We start from the raw sequence: 21,359 nt of genomic DNA, 5'->3' as shown, positions 1-21,359 counted from the left end.
TTGGTAAAAGCTGATTTTAAAGGTCCCTAAGTATGAAGGAAACTGGCTAAAAATGATCCTGATCAAGCTATACTCCCTCAGTGTCTCCGTGGGTAACTGCAATGTATGGAGTCGTACCAAATCGCACAGACCAGGAAAGTTCACTGTTCCATCTCTGGTCTGTGCTGAGTTAACGGATCTCAGCTGGATCTGTAATGGCCACACTACAATTGTCTTCTGGTGAGGGAGGGAAGAATCGGGCAGACATCCCACCCATGATTACTTTTCAGAGGCCTGTTAGAAAATGTAGGCTAAGTGCAGCCATTGCACGGAGACTCGCTTGATGGCCAGAGCATGGCCAATTCTGTGACTCACACCTCAGTCGAGTGAGCTTCGGTTTCAGTGAACTTACCCATGTGTGTTTGTGGGTCACGAGTAAGGAAAGGATCCGACTCAGCAGCAAATGGCCTGTCAACAATTACTTTCGAAGCTTGGGCAACGTAACGTAAGGTGCTGACACCCATGGAACTGGATGACATGAGTCACCAGCTCAGTAGAAAGATGAAGAAAATTGAGGAATTCAAAAGCCTGAATTTGGATTTCCTGCTCCATCTTACAGTTTCATCTCTGCTTCACAGGCACCTCCAGAACAAATGTGGTGAGGATCTTGAGTTCTGAACCACCTCCCTATGATGCCGCTCTCGTAGCTGTGATCTGTAGTGCCCTGACAACTGTCCTGATGGCCGTCCTGATCCTCTGTTTCATCTACTGCAGACAACTGATTGCAGAAAAGCAGAACAACGGTAATTAAAGTTAATCACTGCGTTTGCTCGTACTGGAAGTTATAGGTACTGGCGTCCGCTATGGCTCAGTGCTTGCACTCTCGCCTCTGAGTCAGTTCCTCTTAAGCCCCAAATACACTATCTTTCATGCTTTTCCTCATCGTAGAATCTTCACTGTGTTGAAATGAAGATTTACTGCACTCTTCGAATGCATTCGTTCCCAGGACATCTAAGCAGTCAGTCCCTCTTCCTTACAATCTACAGTATTTCAAACCCCAAGCTTGGCATTGCCTGATCACTATTTCTTGTTTTATTTTGTTTTCTTTCCTAGTCCTTTGGTCCCTTGATAGTGCACAACAGTGATTACACTTCAAAAGTACTTCATTGCCCGTAAAGCGCTTTGGGACTTCCTGAGGTCATGAAAGGCACTCTATAAATGCGAGTCTTTTTTCTTTGTTCTGCACTGAGCCTCTCTTAAGCCTCTCAAATAAAAAATCTTTCCACTTGGGTACAGCACTCTGGAACTTCAGCAGAATGCATCATACCACTGTGCCACCCAATGTGAATTCATTCATACAAATGCTTCACCTTTCAGGGCAACCGAGACCGCCAGTCGCTGAGAGAGCCAGAGTGGAATCTTCATGTTCTGAGGGACAGGTAGATGACACAAACATTGAAGGTTTGATTAAACACTATCAGAAGATCAGTGCTGGCAAGAATGCAGCACAACCTGCAGGTAAGAGAAGTCTATCATTCAATAATATGTCTAAGATGGCAGTCAGAATGTCTTATTACATGATATATACGGAAGTTCATACTCAGTTAGGCACCATAATCAGGCCCTGAAATTACGCTGTAGGATACTAATGTACAAACACTTGGCATGTTTGTATGAAATTCCTCTCTCTGCTATTTTAGCGGAGGTGTTCATGTATTTGGCATAATATGCTAAAGAAAGAGAGAATTTTACATTTATGTAGTGCCCAATCATGTTCCCAGCATGTCCCAAAGTGTTTCACATAAGCAAATGTGACAAGTCAGTTTGTGCACACAAGGTCCCATAAACAGCAAATGAGAGGAATAACCAGTTAATTTGTTTTTGACGACGTTGGTTGAAGGAGGGTTTTTTTTTTGTCAGGACGCAAGAAGAACCCTCTGATCATCTTCAAATAATGGCATGGGGTCTTTAACTTCCATCAGAACCTTGGTTTAACATGTCATTCAAAGGTTGGCACCTCCAAAAGTGCAGCATTCCCTCGGTACTACATTGAAGTTTCAGTCTAAATATGGGCTCCAGTCCTGGAGTGGTACTTGAACCTACAACCTTCTACATCAGAGGTGAAAGTATTGTCAACTGAGCCCTGTTGACACTTGGTAGATTTAACTAATAACTAGTGGATATGCTGTCGTTTTGCTCATAGGAGGAAATACTTTTGTCATTTAATCATTTGTGTGAGATGCTAGAGCATGTTATTACACAATTGTGCACTGAAATTGTAAGACTAAGCTCCTAGCTTGGAGTCTCACTCAATGGGAGCGCAGATTAGAGAATCAGAAGTGGAGGTCAGCACATCTGGTTTATGGCACTCCTAATTTTCTGACCATTGAAATAAATGTCTGGACAATCAGGATTGGGATCTTGTAGTATTAGGGTTTACAATTGGAAGTGTAAGTGTCACAAAAATATGAATTTTTCTTTGTATTTCAAAGGAGAAGTTTTCCAAGTACAGTCTCTTCCCTCGAATAGTGCCAACGGGAATAGGCCAAAGCCAAGGCCTATCCACTCTTGACTTTAGGCATGGAATGAAGTAAAAACAGCACAACCTGGAAACTCTAGCAGGTCAGGCTGTACCTGTGGAGAAAGAAAAAGGTTAACATTTCAGTTCTTATGACCCTTTGTCAGACCCTGAGTTTGTTAACCTTTGACCCTTTTCCACAGATGGTGCCTGACCTGTGTTTATTTCAGATTTCCAATATCTGCAGTATTTTGCTTTTTGCATGGAATCAAGTGAAAGTTTTGGAGGTTTAGATGCAGATTGCATTGGGATCTGTCTTTTTTGGGTGTTGCTACTGGCATTGCTCTGTTTGCACAAGAGAAAGAAGATAAAACTTTATTCCCCCACTTGTGTAGGTGCAAGACACCCAGAGACTAACCATTGGAAAAATGAGCATGATTCCCAAAGTTATGGAAGATGTAGTTTCAGGATATAAGGAAGCCACATTCAATTGAAAATAGATATTACCAAGTCTGATGTAGCTGGGTACTGAGGTCATGCATACATGGAGGCCTGAATATTTTAGGGCGCAAAGGTCCAGCAAAACAAGTAAGCTCCAGGAAAGGAGAAGAATTCTAATTCCGAGATCCTTAAGAGTGGGAAGGCTTCTTGGGAATACTTACTAGATGGGTTTTGAACAGGACAAGGACAGTTTTACGGATAAGGATTTCTCTGTGAATGGTTGAAGTGTTCATGAGACCTTGCAAAATTTGCACTTTTATATTTTAGCTCTATATCTAGTTGGCTGAGTGAGGAAACAACATGACCATCAAAGGAATTGGAAAAAACATTTGTGATTTTGAATGCTCCATTTTGTCTCAATTGCTGGTTTCTGATAGACAGCTTTGAAAAAAAAAAGGATTGGTTGGTTTTGTTTGAGTTGCTGGCTCATGATTGGTAACTTTTCCTATCTGTCCATATTTGAGCAAATCAGTATGGTTGCTTTAACAGATAGTGTTTAATCAGGTACAGTTGTGGGCACGTGGGGTGACACATGTGCATGTGTCTCACTTTGAAGTATGACTGACACTGTTCTTTGCCCCGTGCAGCCATGTGAAAAGCAAAACTTCTGTAGATGGATAGATAGAGGATTGTTACAGTGTGCTGAAAGCTATACTACACCATTGGAGTTTGGATGGTCATGATCTTGTTACTCTATCCTGCGTGCTCTTCCTCCTCTTTGCATCCTCGCATATGTTGAAATCAAGACGGAAGGTCCTAGGTTTGATGTCCAGTATGTGACGAGTTAAATGATCTCAAATGGGATTAACATGCAGGTGCTACATTCAACCTTGGGCTGGAGGAATGGAAAAATCACTCCCTTGTGATGGCCATTCAGAAACGTCGGCTAGAAAGTGCATCTGTGTGGACACTGATCAGAACAGGATCAGACTCGATGTGATGTCGCCCTGCTGTTAAATAGCCTGCTTACGCTGACTGTCTAGGCTCAGACATGAGGAATGCCTACTTGAATCAGGTACTGGAGGGTATCTGACACCCACTGAATCATATTCCCAGCAAGGATTAGGGTCTGCAGGAGGGCGAGGCAGCAAATTCTGTTGGGAAGAGTTACTGAGGCTACTATTTCTGGCCTGAAGTTGTCTGTCTGTGGGGCAACTGAATTAGCGTGTCTGGTCACCAGAGACCAATGTAACTACAGAATGTCACGTCAGTACAGTAAGCCCTTGTGTTCTGCTTTTACACTCAGGACCATCAGATGCGATTCAGCCTGAAGATACTCTGTGCACCTTAAGATCATGTTTCGTTGCCTATCTGTGTCCATCAGGATCTGAAGACCAAGGCAGGAGGTAAACTCGGAAAATTCCTTTTCCTTTAAAATGCAGCAGAGTTAAAAAAAAACACAATAGTGGGGTGATGTCACCTGGGTGGGGGGTGGGGAGGAGTTAAACTTGTGACCCAAAGCAATTGGTGATTTTTAATACTTTGATCATTAATGCACTGAGGGGGTAGGTGACGATCAAATGGGATTTTACAAATCCGGTTTTCACTAAGTTGCACCATGAGCAGAATTAATTTTCCATCAAAATGCTTGTCAGCCTTTCAAGTTATTGGAATGCTGATCTCCCAGTGTGCTGTTTTACTGTAATAAATGATTCCATCCCTGACTTAATTCTTAAAAGTGTAATATGTAGCTGTTTTAGTAATTGTATTGCAGTAGCAACGTACCTAATCGAATAGGTACAGCTGCAAATAAACTAACATGATCAAACTGAGCAAATGACGGTGTAGCACCTGGGACCAAAATTCCTTGGGGATTCCATCAGTCTCTGACCAGAACTCCTGTGAGAGATTGGCGAAACCCTCTGGAAAACAGCGGAGACCCGGTTGCGCCAGGCCTCCACCCTTTCTGGGAGTTTCCAACTTTCCTTGTAAGCAACGGAACCTCTGCTTGCTTCTTACAAGGCATGTGTCTTAACGGGGCTGGAGCCATGGGTAGCAGCTCCCTGTAACAGAAGTTCCTATTCCAGTAGCTCAGTCATGACCCAGCATATCTGTGGAGGCTGGTACACACAGTGAGGTGAGGTGCAGCGGCCTCCAAATGGGCAAATGTGGCCCGCAGGTGAGGTCCAGGCCAGGGAAGGAGCCTGGACCTCCTGAAGGAAGCCATCATGTTCTTTTAAATTCCAGATCGGCCCCTTACTTGGGGCTGTGGAGGATGGGGCTGGGGAAGGCCTGGACAACCTGGAGCAGGTGTTACCAGCCACATGGAGCAGGCAGGCAGGCAGGCACTAGATATGTGCCTGTAGCACCCATCTGCCCCATGCTAATTAGGTGCCCTCCCACTGACCCCACATTATTCTGATGGGATCTGCATTGGAGGGCTCCAGTGTGCAAGATCCCAGCATAATTGGAAGGATCACGTTCCGAGGAATTCTGGCTTCCATGTTTTTTTCAATGCGCATATCCAAGTTTTGTTTTTTAATGTAATTTTCCTGAAGACACTGGGCACTAAATTGGGCCGTGTAGTGCCCGTTGTTTCAGCGCTATGCAGCCTCCCAAAGTGCCAAGATGGCGTCATGGCTTCGCTGGAATGTTTCCAGCGTGACGTGCACGGATGCCATCTTTGTATAGGAGTTAGCACAGGCGCAGATAACGAATGCTGGAAGCATGTAAAATAAGGAGAAAATGGATACAATCAATATGCAATGCTGATTTAAAGTGATAGTCACCATTTTGGGACTTAAAGCTCAAAACTCAACGCACACTCTTAACCCCGACCATCTGAACGTATCTTAGAGTGCCTGGAGGACCCTCACCAGCGCTATTTAAAGGGACTATGCAGGATTTACAGGTTAGTGGCTGGATTATTGCTTCTGGCTGCTGAGACATTCGTAACTTTTTTTGGAGGTCTCCTATACTTGAATACTAGGATGCATGGACATAGCCTAACATTTAGAGCCAGGACGTGCAGGACTGAAGTTAGGAAATGCTTCTACACGCAAAGGGAGGAGAACGTGCAGATGGTGTTGTTCCCTTGTGCCTGCTGCCCTTGTCCTTCTAGGTGGTAGAGGTTGTGGGTTTGGGAGGTGCTGTCAAAGAAGCTTTGGTGAGTTACTACAGTGCATCCTGTAGATGGTACACACTGCAGCCATGGTGCGCCGGTGGTGAAGGGAGTGATTGTTTAGGGTGGTGGATGGGGTGCCAATCAAGCGGCTGCTTTGTCCTGGATGGTGTCAAGCTTCTTGAGTGTTGTTGGAGCTGCACTCATACAGGCAAGTGGAGAGTATTCCATCACACTCCTGTGTTGTGCCTTGTAGATGGTGGAAAGGCTTTGGGGAGTCAGGAGGTGAGTCACTGGCCGCAGAATACCCAGCCTCTGACCTGCTGTTATAGCCACAGTATTTATATGGCTGGTCCAGTTAAGTTTCTGGTCAATGGTGACCCCCAGGACGTTGATGGTGGGGGATTTGTCAATGGTAATGCGGTTGAATGTCAAGGGGAGGTGGTTAGACTCTCTCTTACAACAGTGGTAATGTGTAAGGGTGAGAGAAAGCATCTGATTGGAAGAGTTGAGTACTGATGGAAAGAGTTTGTTGGTATGTGGGTGATGGGGGGTGTAGTGTGTGGAGCAGTGGATGTGGGTAGTTGGTAGGAGACGCCACTTGATCTCACTCACCTTGACCACTCGTGTCAAAGCATTGAACTTCTTCCTGCACTGCATCCATGTTGGTGGTGCTGCACCTGACATTGAATTTGCCCCCCTGCTGCCTCCAACTGCCTTATGGGTATATGTCTGGAGGGCCTCTTCCCCCCCCGTGGATATAGGATGTCCCTTCTTCTGCCCACCTCTTGCACCAAAGCCTCTAGTGCATCAGCAGAGAATCTTGGTGCACGCACTCTCGCAGGCCTGGTACAAACTCAGATCATCAGATTGGTGAGGTCTGGCGTGCAGATTGGAGGATGTGGGATTTAGTAGCGCGCAACCTTCATTCAATGTTTTAACATAACTCATCAGTGTGTAAACATAGGGATGGGATCTGCATCTATGTTTTACATATGTGATGTCTGATCTCTGTTCAGAATCCATGCAGACAGCAGTCTGTTATTTTCAGCAAATAACATGTACAAGCTTCGTCTTAAGAGATTTCTGACAGCCTGCCTTTGAGAGATTGGAGCTCCCCTGCTGGTGGAAAGTGTGAATTGCATGGTATCCTCTTTCATGCTGATTTCCATCGCAGATTGCAGATAAGTCCTCAGGCTTGACGAAAGTCTCATCCTGCCTGCACAGGGGCCATTGGGCGCGGGTTAATAGTAGATCGCGTTACCCCTGCCCAATAACAGGCCCTATCCAATTTTTCTCTCACTGACTTATGCTGGGTTAAGGTTCTATGGACATCAGCCATGCATCAATCATCAGATGTGAACCTGGACATTAAGAGTTCAGTCAGCTTCTCAATCAGAGGGGCATCACAGCTGAGTATGCATGTGTCCTCATCTGACATCCACACACGCATTTTCCACCAGGAATCATTAAATAGTAGTTGAAAGTGGGGATCGTTCCTGGTTTTCCTCTAATTAGCTAAGGGCTGTGAGTCTATTGGCAGCTCTCCCTACTTAAGCCCCAACTGAGATCAGCTCCCTCAGCAAAGAGCAATGATGGAGTTTGGGATCTAGTTGTATTTTTATGGCTCTATACCAAATGCGTTGTGTTTACCAAACCGAGCCAGTAAAGGAGCTTTTTCCATTTCCTTCAGGGAGAAAATAAAACAAAAAACAAAGTCAACACATTTCTTTGGACTTGCTTTCAGGAGTGTCACAAAAGCCACAGAGTTAATGAATGCAATTTACCATTCAAATAATTTCAATCGAACAAAAACTGGCAATGAATATTTAGGTTACTGCATCAGAAGGAATGAAATTATTTGTTGGCCTTTGGTTGCCCTGCTCTGAATTCCATTCAGTACCATATCAACTGGTCTGAGCTTGTGGTTACTAGAATGTCGTTCTTATGATACTCTTTATGATACTCTATACAGATTCCATGTGCAGCCTCTCATTGGGCTGTTGGAATGTCCAGCCTCTTGGCTACTAGTCCTGTTACTTAGACCCTGCTCACGCTAAAATAAAGTCTCTACAGAGTTTCATCTGATGCCCTAATATAGGTATAGTAGGTAGACAGATAGTGGTGAGTATCAGAGCAAACAATGACACCTATTTATATTTTACCAATACCACTGAAGTCATTGCTCCCCTCAACTTTGTTCTGTTGTTCTTTCTGAGCTTCAAATTCACTGTCTTAAATGCTTTTCTTCTACCTGTATCCTCACAATATAGAAATCAAGATTCATTGCATATTCTACTCTACTCTGGAACCTCAAAACTGTGGAACTCCTTACATATCTTACTCCTACAGCCTGCATGTTTTTAAAAGAAAGAACCTAAATTTATCTAGCGTGTTTCATGACCTCCCAAAGTGTTTTACGGCCAATTATATACTTTTGAAGCGTAGTCACTGTTGTAATGTAGGAAGTGCAGCAGCCAATTTGAGCACAGCAAGGTCCCACAAGCAGCATTGTGACAATGACCAGATAATTTTGTTTTTAGTGATGTTGGTTGAGGGATAAATATTGGCCAGGACACTGGGGAAAACTCTCTTGCACTTGTTTGAAATATTGCCATGGGATCTTTTAAGTCCACCTGAGAGGGAATATACTCTGGTTTAATGTCTCATCCAAAGGATGGCACCTCTGACAGTGCAGCAGTCCCCCTGTACTACACTGAAGTGTCAGCCTAGATTTTGTGCTCAAAAGTCTGAAGTGGGACTTGAACCCACAACCTTCTGACTCAAGAGGCAAGTGTGCTACCACAGAGCTAAGGCTGTCCCCCAAGCATGATTACTTGATTTGTCTTGTCATCTTTCCTACCTTTATCAACCTTGATGGTGTCCTGCACGACCGGGCTTTGGCCCCTCTCTTAGATTTCTCATCACTGGACTAGCAATTGAAGATCAGATTCCATCTGAGACTTGCTGAATTCTGACCTATGGTATGTGGTGTGACTATCGTCATTTATTTGTGACAAATTGATCCAGACTTCAATGAAACAAAGCTTTGAGATGGGTTTCATTGAAGACCAATATAGAGGCACAAGTGATTTTTCCCTCCTTGTTCCTGCATAGGAATGTATGCAATTGGCAAAAAAATAAAAATAAGACCAATTGGAAACCAGCAGTAAACTCTTCCTGCATGAATCTGCACACTGAGAGTAGATAATGGCCACTAATATTATTAGCATAAAACTATGATCTGAAATGATATACGAGATTACAGATTAAGTCCACCATTTACCGAATGGGTTGGATAAAATAAAACACCTGAAAGGAGAGGTGGGAAGAAACCTGGAGGTAAAAAGCAGTTCTGAACAGAAGGTATTGAGGATACATGATACTTGGTTTTAATTTAAAAATGTGAATAAAGTACTGCTTCATATCAGATTTTGTGGGCAATTATTTTAAACTATTTATTAATTACTATTGCAATATGTTTTCACAGCGCAGTTACATGTCCTGTATTCTCCAGCTCTCTTCCACAAAATTGCTGTCAGAGTGGCACATCTGAACTCCAACCACTGGTCCAGATATCTGGCTGCATTGACTGCTCTGCTAGTTGCCCAACTACAAGGGCTTCAAGCTGTGGGATGGGCGATGAGCTCTTCCCAGAACCTGATGAAGGGGCCAGTGCTCCATCAGGAGAAGGAGCCTGCAAAACCCCCAAATTGCATTGTGCCTCAACGTGCCACTTTAGACAGCAGCATGTTCCAGTGGAATGCACGGAGCTAGACCTTCAGGAGTATCTGATGGATGTGCGGGGTGAGCGCAAAGTGGTAGAGTGGGAAACTGCAGCGTGCAACCAGCCCTCGAGACCACATGAAGGGCGAACTACAGCTTCCTGTAGCGTTGGACCTTGCCCTTGTATAAAAGGATCATGCATGTGGGACCATGGTGAGAGCAGACCAGAAGAATGCTACAGCAGTGGATGTGGTAACTCTCAGCATTGCAATCCACCCACTGGGAATAACCGGGTCAGTTATTGTTTCAATTAAATTTAGTATTGTGTGTGGTTTGATGTCTGAGGCACATTTGGAAATAATTGCAGACTTATTTTTTATTTTCTTTTTTAATACGTTTTTGTCTTTTTATCTTCCCATTTATACCAGGCACCATTTTCCAGCTGAGAAATGAGCACATTTATAACTCTTTGTGTGCATAAGTGTCAAAGCTTCATTTTCTGCACATGTTTCTCCTCTCTCTGAGGAAAGTACTTCTTCCCCACCTCCATCGCTACCCCTGACTTGGGTCTGCTTTACACCAGTACAGATTCCAAACTCATAAGTTCATGTAGTTATACAGACATATAGAAAGTCAGATATTGGGATGACTTGAGCCTGTTTCATCACTAAAATTAAATATTGTTTGTTTGGCTATCTTGCCAGACTGCTCCAACAATGTGCCTTAACTCCAGCATCAGGAAAGGACCTCTTACTATGGAATAGATCTAATCAAAGCCTACTAATGCTATATCAATTAACTCCTTTAAAAAGGAGCTGTATGAATGTCTAGTTATGAAAAAAATCAAGTGTGCACTGATAAGAATAGACAGACAAGTATAGATAGGCCATTATTTAACAGTGACTGAGCAAGTCAAATTGTGTTTTTATTACATGGGATTCTAGGGTTTAAGGGATCAAATTCCCTGATTCCATCCATTATAATTAAGGATGTTGGTTAATGGTGACTGAGTAAGTCAAATTCTATTTTATGGGATTCTCCTGGATTTCTGTTGCTGTTTTGAAGATTGCATTCTGCGATTTCATCTATTTTTCTGTGAAGATTGCAAATCAGTGGCCTTGGAGATAATCAATTGCTGTGTAGACCATACCATTCCTGTTTGGTACATAAAAGCATCATTTGTAGAGTTCAACGGAGCAGGGTTAAATAATGTTATATTGATATCCTGGAGTGTTCTGCTGTATTGCCTTTGAGGTCAGGGATAACTTTCAGAGTTTTCTCCTCTCGGAAATGTTACCTGTGGTTAGTCATCTATCTGAGTTGGGGAGAGTTCATGACTACACAAATTGGTCATCTATTGGAAAGAATGGCTCAATGAGCTGAATGGCTCTTGTTCATTATTTTCTTTGTTCTTATCACATAGAATTACATAGAATGTTCAGCACAGAAACAGGGCATTTGGCCTGTCAGATCAATGCCAATGTATATGCTCCACACGAGCCTCTCCCCCCCCCGCCCCACCCCCACTACTTCATCTAACCCTATCAACCTTATATATTGCACCAGTGTGATATTTCCATTTCACAAACTATTTGTTCATGTAGCTCTCTGAGTCATGCTACCATGGACCTTGGTTGACTGCCCAAACCTATTACATTAGAGAACTGTCAGCAGTGAGATTTATGATCAGTATGAGTGACGCCCATTGCAAACCTATTTAAATGTATGGAGCTGCATTGAGTTATTAACGGTGACCTATATTTTTAAAGCAAAAATAAGACAAATTCACTTTGTGAGTGACATTTGGCAGGCTGCATAGGGCATGCTCTCATGGATGTCAAAGTAACTAAACATCTCCAAGTTTTGTCTAACAGGGAAAACAGACAAGCAAAAACTTGTCAACTGATAGCTGATCCTTCTCTCACCTCTGGCCAGCAACCTCTCTTTCTATCTCCGTCCTTATTATCTCCATTTTATTCTTTATTATCTCTATTTTATTAATGATACTACGATCACTGTCCCTCTGAATTTTTCTCTTTGTTCCTCCTCAGCTCTACATATGCCATCCTGGGCTGGATTCCGCGACTGGAGGGTCGGGTCGGTTATTCTGTCGGCCACCCTAACTCTGCTGTGGCATTGGCCCAATTTTCTCCCTTGGGCCTGTTTAAGCATGCAGGGCGGTCTCTTGGCAAGACCGCCACTGGTGCAAACGGAGTTTCCGCTGATCTTCCGGCAGGTGATCGGGAGAACCCCGAGGAAATTCCTGGCGCAAGATTCATCGTACAGTCTCCTGAAAACCGTGGAGCTCCTTGACTCCCTCATTCTCCACTCCTTTGCACAATCAATAGGCTTTTAATACTGAAGCTTGGTGTCACTTGACCACTAACTCTTGATTTGCCTCATCTTTCCTCCTACCTTTTTCAACTTTAGTGGTATTATGGGCTTGAGTCCTTCTCCTGGATTTCACAAGGCCCATCTGTACAAAAACTACATTTCTCCAAAATTCCAATCTTTGTGAGAGATTAAGTCATTTAATTTTTCTTCAAACACATAATTCTGTGATGTTTTTGTATTTGTTTTTGGGTCCTCCTGAGGGAAGTGACTAACCATAGGTACAACTCACAAAAATGGAAAGGGTCTCACATCTCTCCCTGAACTCAAAAGACAATTGAGCCAAACACTCCAGGATATCAATTAGATTATTTAATCCTTAAGAACATAACAAATAGGAGCAGGAGTAGGCCTTATGGTCCCCCGAGCCTGCTGCGCCATTCAATCAGACCATGGCTGATTTTCGACCTCAACTCCACTTTCCCGCCCGATCCCCATATCCCTTCATTTCCCTAGAGTCCAATAATCCATCTATCTCAGCCTTGAATATACTCAATGACTCAGCATCCAGAGCCCTCTGCGGTAGAGAATTCCAAAGATTCACAACCCTCTGCGTGAAGAAATTCCTCCTCATCTCAGTCTTGAATGGCCGCCCCCTTATCCAGCGACTATGCCCCCTAGTTCCAGACTCTCCAGCCAGGGGCAATAATCCTTCAGCATCTACCCTGTCAAGCCCCCTCATAATCTTATGTTTCAATTAGATCACCTCTCATTCTTCTAAACTCCAGAGAGTATAGGCCCATTCTACTCAACTTGCTTTTTGAATCTACAGGTGACATTCCTTTGTTTAGAACAGGACCAGAGCCACAGTGGCCTACGCAGTATTTGATAATCTCTAGGTATATTTACTCGTTTATCTTCAGTCCTTCTGCATCTAGGTAATCTCCTGTTCCTTTTTATATATAGAATTAATTAGCTTTTATGGGAGTTTTTTTTCTGCAGCACAGTGACCATCTTGTAGAGTTCCTGTTCCTTCTTGGGCAGTCTACCATGAGCTTCAAAATCTCCAGGGTGATCTTATTTCTTGATTGTGCTCATGCACCTCTGTGTGGAGCTTAGATCCAGATCATTGTCACTTGATTAAGTTTGTCTATTTAATTTATATCTTTCTATATTAGCTTGCTCATTTAGAAAATCTGCTCAACCAAGCCTGTGAGCTGACTTGAGGTGAGACGTTGTTTTTTCTTTATTTCGCCTCTTCCCCACCCAATGGGCTTTCCTCTTTGTTCTCCCTGGCTTTTCCTCTGAATTACGACCCATTATGGGATGGTAAACAGAGGAAAATGTGTTTTTAAAGGCTACTGCCTCAAATTCACCATAAAAACAATGCATCTGAATAATCCTCCCAAAAAGCACCCACTTTCCCTAGAGGCCAGCCCCAAACCCGTTCTGCCACATTTAATTGGCATCAAGGGAGCATGACTAACCCCTCTGCCCCATTCCCCTTTATTTCTGCCCAAACATGCTAAAATAATTTACCACCACTATATCAGTGGCAGTAAGAGCTGCTGTAAGGTATGCATGAGGTGCATACCACTTTGAGGAGGCCATTTACTGAAGATTGGTGTTTCTTTGCCTGAATTGTCGTTTCCTCCAGGTAAACAGTGGGAAGACCAAAGCCATCATCTTTAACCACTGGCAGAAACTCTGTGCCCTTGCCACAGACTGCATCCCTCTCTTTGGCCATGGTCGTGGGCTGAAGCAGATTTTTCACAACCTGTTTGACCCTCAGATGACTTTCCGACCTTATATTCACTCCTATCTCAAACATTGCCTACTTCCACCTCCATAACATTGCTTGCCTCTGCTCCTACCTCAGCCCATCTATTGCTGAAAACTTCATGCATGCCTTAGTCAGCTCCGAACTCAAATACTCCAATCACCTCCTAGCTAGCCACCTATTCTCCACTGACTTTAAACTTCAGCCCATTCAAAACTGCTGCTTGTAACTTATGCCACACTAAATCCCACTCATCCATCACTCTTGTCCTCACTAACCTACATTGGTTCCCAGTCACCAACACCTCAAATTTAAAATGTTTATCCTTGTGTTTAAATCCCTCCAGGGTCTCACCCCCTCCCTGTCTGTTTAACCTACTTCATCCCTACAAACTCTAATTTCTTCTGACTCTGGCCTCTTATGCATCACCCCCTCCCTTTGCCTCATCAATGGTGAGCATCCTTTCAACTCCCTAAACCCCACACTCTGTAATTCCTTCCCTAAACTCCTTTGCCTCTTCACTTCCCTTTCTTCCATTAAGACCCTCCTTAAAACCCATCTCTTTGACCAAGCATTTGATCACATCTCCTAATCTTTGGCATAGCCAATATTTTATCCTTGCTCTGTTAAACATTTTTCTATGTTAAGGGTATTAAATAAATGCAAGCTACTGCTGTTAAGGATACAGGCATGAAAACAGTAAAACAGTAAAATGTGCACTTTTAATACAATTAAGAAATTGTACTCTTGTTCTTACTTCAGAGATCGCCTTTTAGAGGTTTTTCAATAAGATTTATTGTTGTAGCTTAGTGGTGTATAACATCTTAAAAAGTAATAAAAGATACTTGCAATTACTTGTGAATTACTTTGAAGTACAGTATCAGCTATTCAGTGTCAGCAATGTCCTACAAACAGCTAAGGGATAATTGATCAGTTAATCTATTTTTTAGCAGTATTGGTTAAGGGGGAATTGTTGGTCAGGACACTATGACACCCTAATCTTCAAATAGTGCCAGTGAATTGTTAATTTCCATATTAACCACTGAAACATGGTCTTGTTTTAAGCTCTCATCTGAAATGCAGAACCTCCCGCAGTACTGCACTGGAGTGCCAGCCTAGATAATGAGCTCAAACCCTGGTGTGAGCTTTGAACCAACAAAGTTTTGCTCCAGAAATGTAGTAGCATCCATTCTGCTCTGTGTACAAACTAGATGCTACCAACTGAGCCAAGCTGATGCACGTAAGCTTGCTTGCCAAGACACTATCACATTTAGAAATATCCAGAGGCCAGTTCCATTGACATGTTTGGGTTAACTTTTCCAAATTTGGCCTGTGTTACTTTTATTGGCACAGTGGATAAGCTTTCCATGGTGGACCTTAGATAAAATAGGATCAGGAGTAGGCCATTCAGCCTTCTCGAGCCTGTTCTGCCATTCAATTAGATCATGGCTGATCTATATCTTAACTCCATCTACCCGCCTTGGTTCTGTAACCGTAATACTCTGGCCTAACAAAAATCTATCAATCTCAGTTTTGAAATTTTCAGTTGACCCCCAGCCTCAACAGCTTTTTGGGGGAGAGAGTTCCAGATTTCCACTACTCTCTGTGTGAAGAAGTGCTTTCTGACATCACCCTTGAACGGCCTAGCTCTAATTTTAAGATTATGCCCTCTTCTTCTGCACTCTCCCATCAGAGGAAATAGTTTCTTTCTACCTACCCTATCAAAACCTTTTATCATATTAAACACTTCAATTAGATCACCCCGTAATCTTCTGTAAGGGAATACAAGCCTAGTCTATGCAAACCGTCCTCATAATTTAACCCTTTGCGCCCCGGTATCATTCTGGTGAATCTGCGGTGTAGATAAGTCACAATGGGCAAGCATTTCTGCCGCAAGGAGATTCTTAGAGAGTTCTCACACTGGTAGAAGTTCCTATCAAGAGCTGATGCTGGAAATGGAATGGAGGGAAAGGTGGAAGAGGCCTAAAAGATGCAGAGACAGAATGCAAGTGGTGGAAGATCAGCATTGTTAATTTGGGGACAAACTAAGGATTGATTAAGAATGAAAATGCTCTAATGAAAATGCTATAAGTTGTCTTGATAGTCAACTTTTTTTTCTTCCATGTTTGTCTCTAGTTGCAATATTAAATTGTCACTGTTTCCTGATGTCCCTTCTGCAGGTGTGCACACTTAGCTCCCTCAGACTTTGATCGAAGCTCGGGCGCTCAAACTGGATACCTCCCCAGTGAGCATGAAGAATTACAGACGTTTAGAAAATGGGAGTTCCACAGGAGATGATGAATGACATGAAGAGGGTTGGAGCTCTTTAGTTACCTCGGCTCTTGTACCCTGATAGCGGTGCCTGAACCTATGAAGACCCTTCATTAACTGCAGCGATTTGATATCATGGGTCTCCTCTGTAATTACATCAACAGTACAGAGACTAGAATACATCCACTTATGGAGTGATGGACATTGGTTGAAACAAATAATTTGTGGCACTAGGGATCCAGTTTAAATTCCTCGCTAATATGATGAGGTAATGGTATCTGGAAGCCTAGAAGGGATTTACATAGCTTACAGTAAGTCTTTTGGACCAATTGATCCTTAGCAAGATCTTGTTACATTCTAAGATTAAAAGATGCACATTGGCCACTTAGACAATTAAATTGAGGATTGTTACTGGGGTATTAGTTCTGTCTGTGCTATTCCTGTAATGCCTTTCTGTAATGGGTTTACTTTTAGGATGATGTGGCCCTACATTTGTCTACCTATTGTTGATATTTAATGCATAAAAGATCAGCAGTACTGTATATGCACACGTTATGGCAGCACCTAGAACAAGTCTTCAGAAACTCTTCAAACTGCCATAAGAAGGCTAATATTCCTCATAAATCTAAAGGTGAAAATGCAAGATGAGATACCTTCTAGGGCGAAAGCATGGAGAACATTACATATAAAACAAATATCTGAAAGGTGTGCGGCTGTGTAATTAGAAAAAAAAACTTAATATTGAAATCTAACACTGCAGAATTTTATATTCTGCCATATTTTACCAGGGAGGTCTTGAGGTGAGCAGCCTGTTTACCTGTATTTGTGACTAATTTGTTAGCATTAGGCATTTGCAAAATATTTTGGTAATTTTACACTAACATTGAGATTGAAAATCCAATTTTGATCATTGATTTAACTTTTTGAATTAAATGGCAATTGGTTTTATTTTCCAGTATAAGACTTTTATATTCTTCAGTTTTCTTTAAACAAAGAAAGCAGTCAGGTCGAAGCTCAGTCACAGAAAGAGGAGAATTTCTGACCACTCATCAGAAAATCCAATCCATAATATCATGGCCCTGAAATTCCTGGAGAGACCTTGGGAAGGTGGAACTGGGATGAACCGAGACTCTTTCCCCCCGCACCCCCCCCCCCCCAATTGATTACGTCCCTGACCCCGCAGCCCTGTCTGAAACACTAGGGTCAGACCCATTTGAATAGCTGTGAAACCAGGCTTTGGAATTTTTTAAACTCCCAACTTCCTTTCTCAGGCATCTCTGTTGTTCAGCATTGCTAATGGCAGAACTGAGGGAAGTACATCTTATGATATGCCTGCCAATTTGTAGGTGGGTGTTTATGGAATCATCCCTCAGAATTGCCAGGTTTTTGACGGGACCGAAAAGGGGTGGCAACCTGCCAGACCCAGGTTCTGCCTCAAGTTCTACCCTCTCCCCGGCTGCCAACATACCATTATGCTAACCTTCTCCCCATCACCTCTAATTCCTGGAATTTCAGAGCCTATGGGCCCGATTTTACCAGGGGTGTGGGTTCTGGGCGGGTGGGCCAGCGCGCCCGGTGAAATTAGTGGGTTGCCCGCGCGATCGTAGCAGGCAACACACTAATTGGATCCACTTACCTGCTCCTCCGGGTTCCCCACTGCTGATCTGCGCGTCGGGCGGGCTGCGCATGCGCAGTAAGATCTGTCAGCTGGAGGCGCTCCATTTAAAGGGGCAGTCCTCCACTGACAGATGCTGCCACAAACAGCAAAAATTACAGCATGGAGCAGCCCAGGGGGAAGGCTGCTCCCAGTTTAATGATGCCTCAACCCAGGTATCATTAGATGGGGTGAGGAGGAGGGGGAGGACAGAGATCTTCCCCCCGGCGGGCGGGAGGAAGCGGCCTGCCTCTGCCACCAAGAAGGCCTGGCTCGAGGTGGCAGAGGGGGTCACCTGCGCCACCAACATATCGCCCACCTGCATACAGTGCAGGAGGCGCTCCAATGACCTCAGTAGGTCAGCCACAGTGAGAACACTTACTCATTCCCCTACACTCCGTCTGCCACAACACTGCCCCCACCCCACATCTCCTTCGGCACTGCCAACACCACTCTGTCACATGACCCCTTATACCCACTCAAACCTCATCCTCATCTTACCTGCACCTACTCACCTCGTGAGTACTCATCCCACCACTACCACGCAACCCAATCCTCATACAATCTCATGGCTCTATCCCATACTCACCCTCTCGTGCATCTCTCTCACGGCCAGCCTCACTCAACCTGCCACCACCTGTGCTGCAGCCACAGGGCATGCATCACATATGTGCAGTAGGCAGCGTAAGGCAAACGTGTCGTAATAATGCCCGCTCCTGGGTATCCCTATGAGGACCCACCACTGATGCCACCCAGTGTGTCACTGCAGAGTGGGTGTAGGTGTATTTGCAGGGCTCTTCTGCGCAGACGACTGAGAGACATCGGGGATGTCCCCGGTTGCAGCCTGGAAGGCTGTGGAGCAGAAGTTCGGGAGGGCAGTGGTGACTTTGACAGCGACAGGTAGGAAGATGGTGCACGGGCCAGCCAGGAGCAGCTCGGCATGAAAGAGGCTGCAGATGTCCACGGCTACATGTCGACTGACTCTGAGCCTCCGTGTGAACTGCTGCTCAGAGAGGTCCAGGAGGCTGAGCCTCGGTCTGTGGACCCTGTGGCGAGGGTAGTGCCCTCTGCGACGCATCTCTCTCTGCGGTAGCCCTCCCTCCTGCTGTACAGGTGGATGTGTCACAGCACTCTGTTGTGGAGCTCCACGTGTCAGAGGTGGACGGCGTGGATGGCGAGGCTGGTGAGGCTGGTGATGCTGTTCGCCCTCCGAGGAGGTCATGACTGCAGCTACGGCGGCCCCCATCCGCAAGATGTACATCTGAGGGGGTCCGCAAGGTAGGTACATGTCTCCGGACCCCGGGGTGAGTGTGCAGGTTGGTGACTTCGACCATCAGGAGGAGGGTGGTGGAGGCCACACTTTGTCCCAAGTGACAGAGCGGCCTCCTGCAATGGGTGAGGGTCTCCCCCTCCCCCCCCACCTGTCAAATGGACCTTTGCAGCTGCCACAGGCTGACGGCTGCAACACGTCCATTTCAACTGGGAGTGTTTCCCCCAGTGTGTGAAACAGTCCTATGTTTATCCAAAATCACACACAGTCCCTTAATCAGGTCAGTTAATGACCTGAACAAGCAAAGTAAATACTGTCAAGTGGCATCCCGCTGGCTTTAATTGCCTGCGGGATTCCCACCAGCGGGGGCTGCGCACGCACCCCCGCACGTCAGCGCGGAACCCGGAAGTGGGCGGGATCGAGGCGGGATCCGGTCACGCTCCGGGATTTCGCGATTTTCGCGGCCCCCCCGCCGAGAACGCACCCGATAGCGGGTGCTAAAATCGGGCCCTATGTTTTCAGGCTTCAAGTTGGTAGTTCTGATTAAGAGATCATTTGCCTCATGGTAAATTGTCCATACGCTCCTTAAGGTTCTAATTATATATGTAAGCCTGGATAGAGAGTGGTGGAGAAGATTATTCAATCATAGAAGCCAATATAACTGAGCTTGATCCTATTCTTAGCTAATATCTGCACACATGCTCTTCCATGCACTGCATTCCGCACCAAAAGTGCGAGTCCTGCCTAATCTTTCCATTTCTTAGCTCAGCCACATGAATGCCCCAACCAGGCAACACATTACAAATCAGGGATCAAATCTGGCACCTTCGTAGTCTGTATGGCCTGGTGCTACACTACAAGGTTCATTTACATTACTTCAGCTAATGGCATTTCTCTCTTATACATCGAAATTCTTAATATCTGTGAACGACAGTTCCTGAGTAATTGGTCTGCTCCTGGCTTTGGATATGGAATTCCATAAAGATCAAAGATTTAGGACCCAAGATATATTCAAATTATAATTACTAATGGAATCATCTGCTGATGTTGTTAATGGCCTCAGCAGTTGTTTGCGCAACAGTTTTTTTGGCTCTGCCTGTTGCTGAAAGCTCTGGCCTCCTGTTTGCACTAGACATTGTGAAATGATGAAGTTAGGCAATATTTCAAGACAATTGCTATTAGTTAATTATGCAAAATGTGAACAGAGCAGACGAGCAAGCAGTTAACTGATCAACACGGGTTGACTGATTGTAGTCTGGGTGGCACTGGCCCCTTCATATACATGAAGCTGATGACCTCTCGAAGTCTGCAAATGAAATGACTACTTGTAGCCTGACAGGGTAACAACCCACCTCTTGGTTTTACAATTTCTGTGAGATGGAATGAATTGATTTCATTGTACCTTCTGGTTTTTGAATAAGTAAGCCTGTCATGTCACCAAAATTTCTGACTTTAGACTAAACAAGCCTACAATGAACCTAATTCACTAGTGCAAATGTTGGACATCATTGAATTGGCAGGCGGATCCAGGGTTGCTGGTCCAGATCCAACTAATGTCCAAACTCTTGTTCCTCCTGTTACCCCTCTTCAATACTGATAGCTGTGGCCTCTGCAACCCATATGGTTCTGAAAATATTAATGCCATTTCCATCAACCCACAGCATCATAGAATATCTGAGTCAATATTACTGGCTTTAATAAGTCAACTCCTCTGCCCCCTGTCCATAAGTGAGTAAATAAGCATCAATGGCACCTCTGCAGATGACTCCTTTTGGATTCTTCCAAATTTTCCAGGCCTGCTTCTGAGGATGCTCTAGAATCCAGGATCGAATTTCTGCTCTTCTCCTAAAGGGATTGACTCCAATGTGGGTACTGTTTCAGGGGCATGAGCAACATTGTAACATTTCACCTGAGTGCCCATTCCTCATGTCAGAGCCTAGAGAGTGAGTCAGCAAGTTACTTGACAATGGAAAACATCACAGACGAGCCAGATCTTGCCTCCACCTGATATGCACACCATTGTTCTTTTTTCCCCCACTCCTTAACCCATGATTGGTGAGACCAATTGTGTCTTAACCGCCTCCTGAGCTGAACACAATTAACTCAGATCCTGGAACTTTCCTGGTCCATATGGCTGAGAGCCACATTGGGTGGTTCATTTGCCCAGTGAGTCATCAGGAAGCACTTCAGCTCAATTTTCACCGCTCCACATTTCTGAATTAATGCTTTAATTTTCTCCTGATCAATATTCCATTCTATCAGATCAGC

General features: G+C 44.3%; 1 protein-coding gene across 2 annotated transcripts in view; it reads left to right on the top strand.

Annotated features, from left to right (window-relative positions):
• eda2r (ectodysplasin A2 receptor) overlaps window positions 1–17,095 on the top strand; it is a 40,183-nt gene extending 23,088 nt beyond the window's left edge. For both annotated transcript variants that reach the window (XM_067996696.1, XM_067996695.1), the window contains exons 6-10: window positions 618–782; window positions 1,357–1,497; window positions 4,245–4,344; window positions 9,550–10,078; window positions 16,077–17,095. In XM_067996696.1, coding sequence (XP_067852797.1) covers window positions 618–782; window positions 1,357–1,497; window positions 4,245–4,344; window positions 9,550–10,078; window positions 16,077–16,106 — 965 coding nt within the window. In that variant the 3' untranslated portion in view covers window positions 16,107–17,095. The remainder of the gene's footprint in view (window positions 1–617; window positions 783–1,356; window positions 1,498–4,244; window positions 4,345–9,549; window positions 10,079–16,076) is intronic.
• Window positions 17,096–21,359: the final 4,264 nt, after the last annotated feature.

Source organism: Heptranchias perlo, chromosome 15 (assembly GCF_035084215.1).
Source record: "Heptranchias perlo isolate sHepPer1 chromosome 15, sHepPer1.hap1, whole genome shotgun sequence".
NCBI classification, from domain to species: domain Eukaryota; kingdom Metazoa; phylum Chordata; class Chondrichthyes; order Hexanchiformes; family Hexanchidae; genus Heptranchias; species Heptranchias perlo.
Note: the sequence above shows the minus strand (reverse complement) of the source record. Positions and strands in the feature narration are given on the sequence as shown.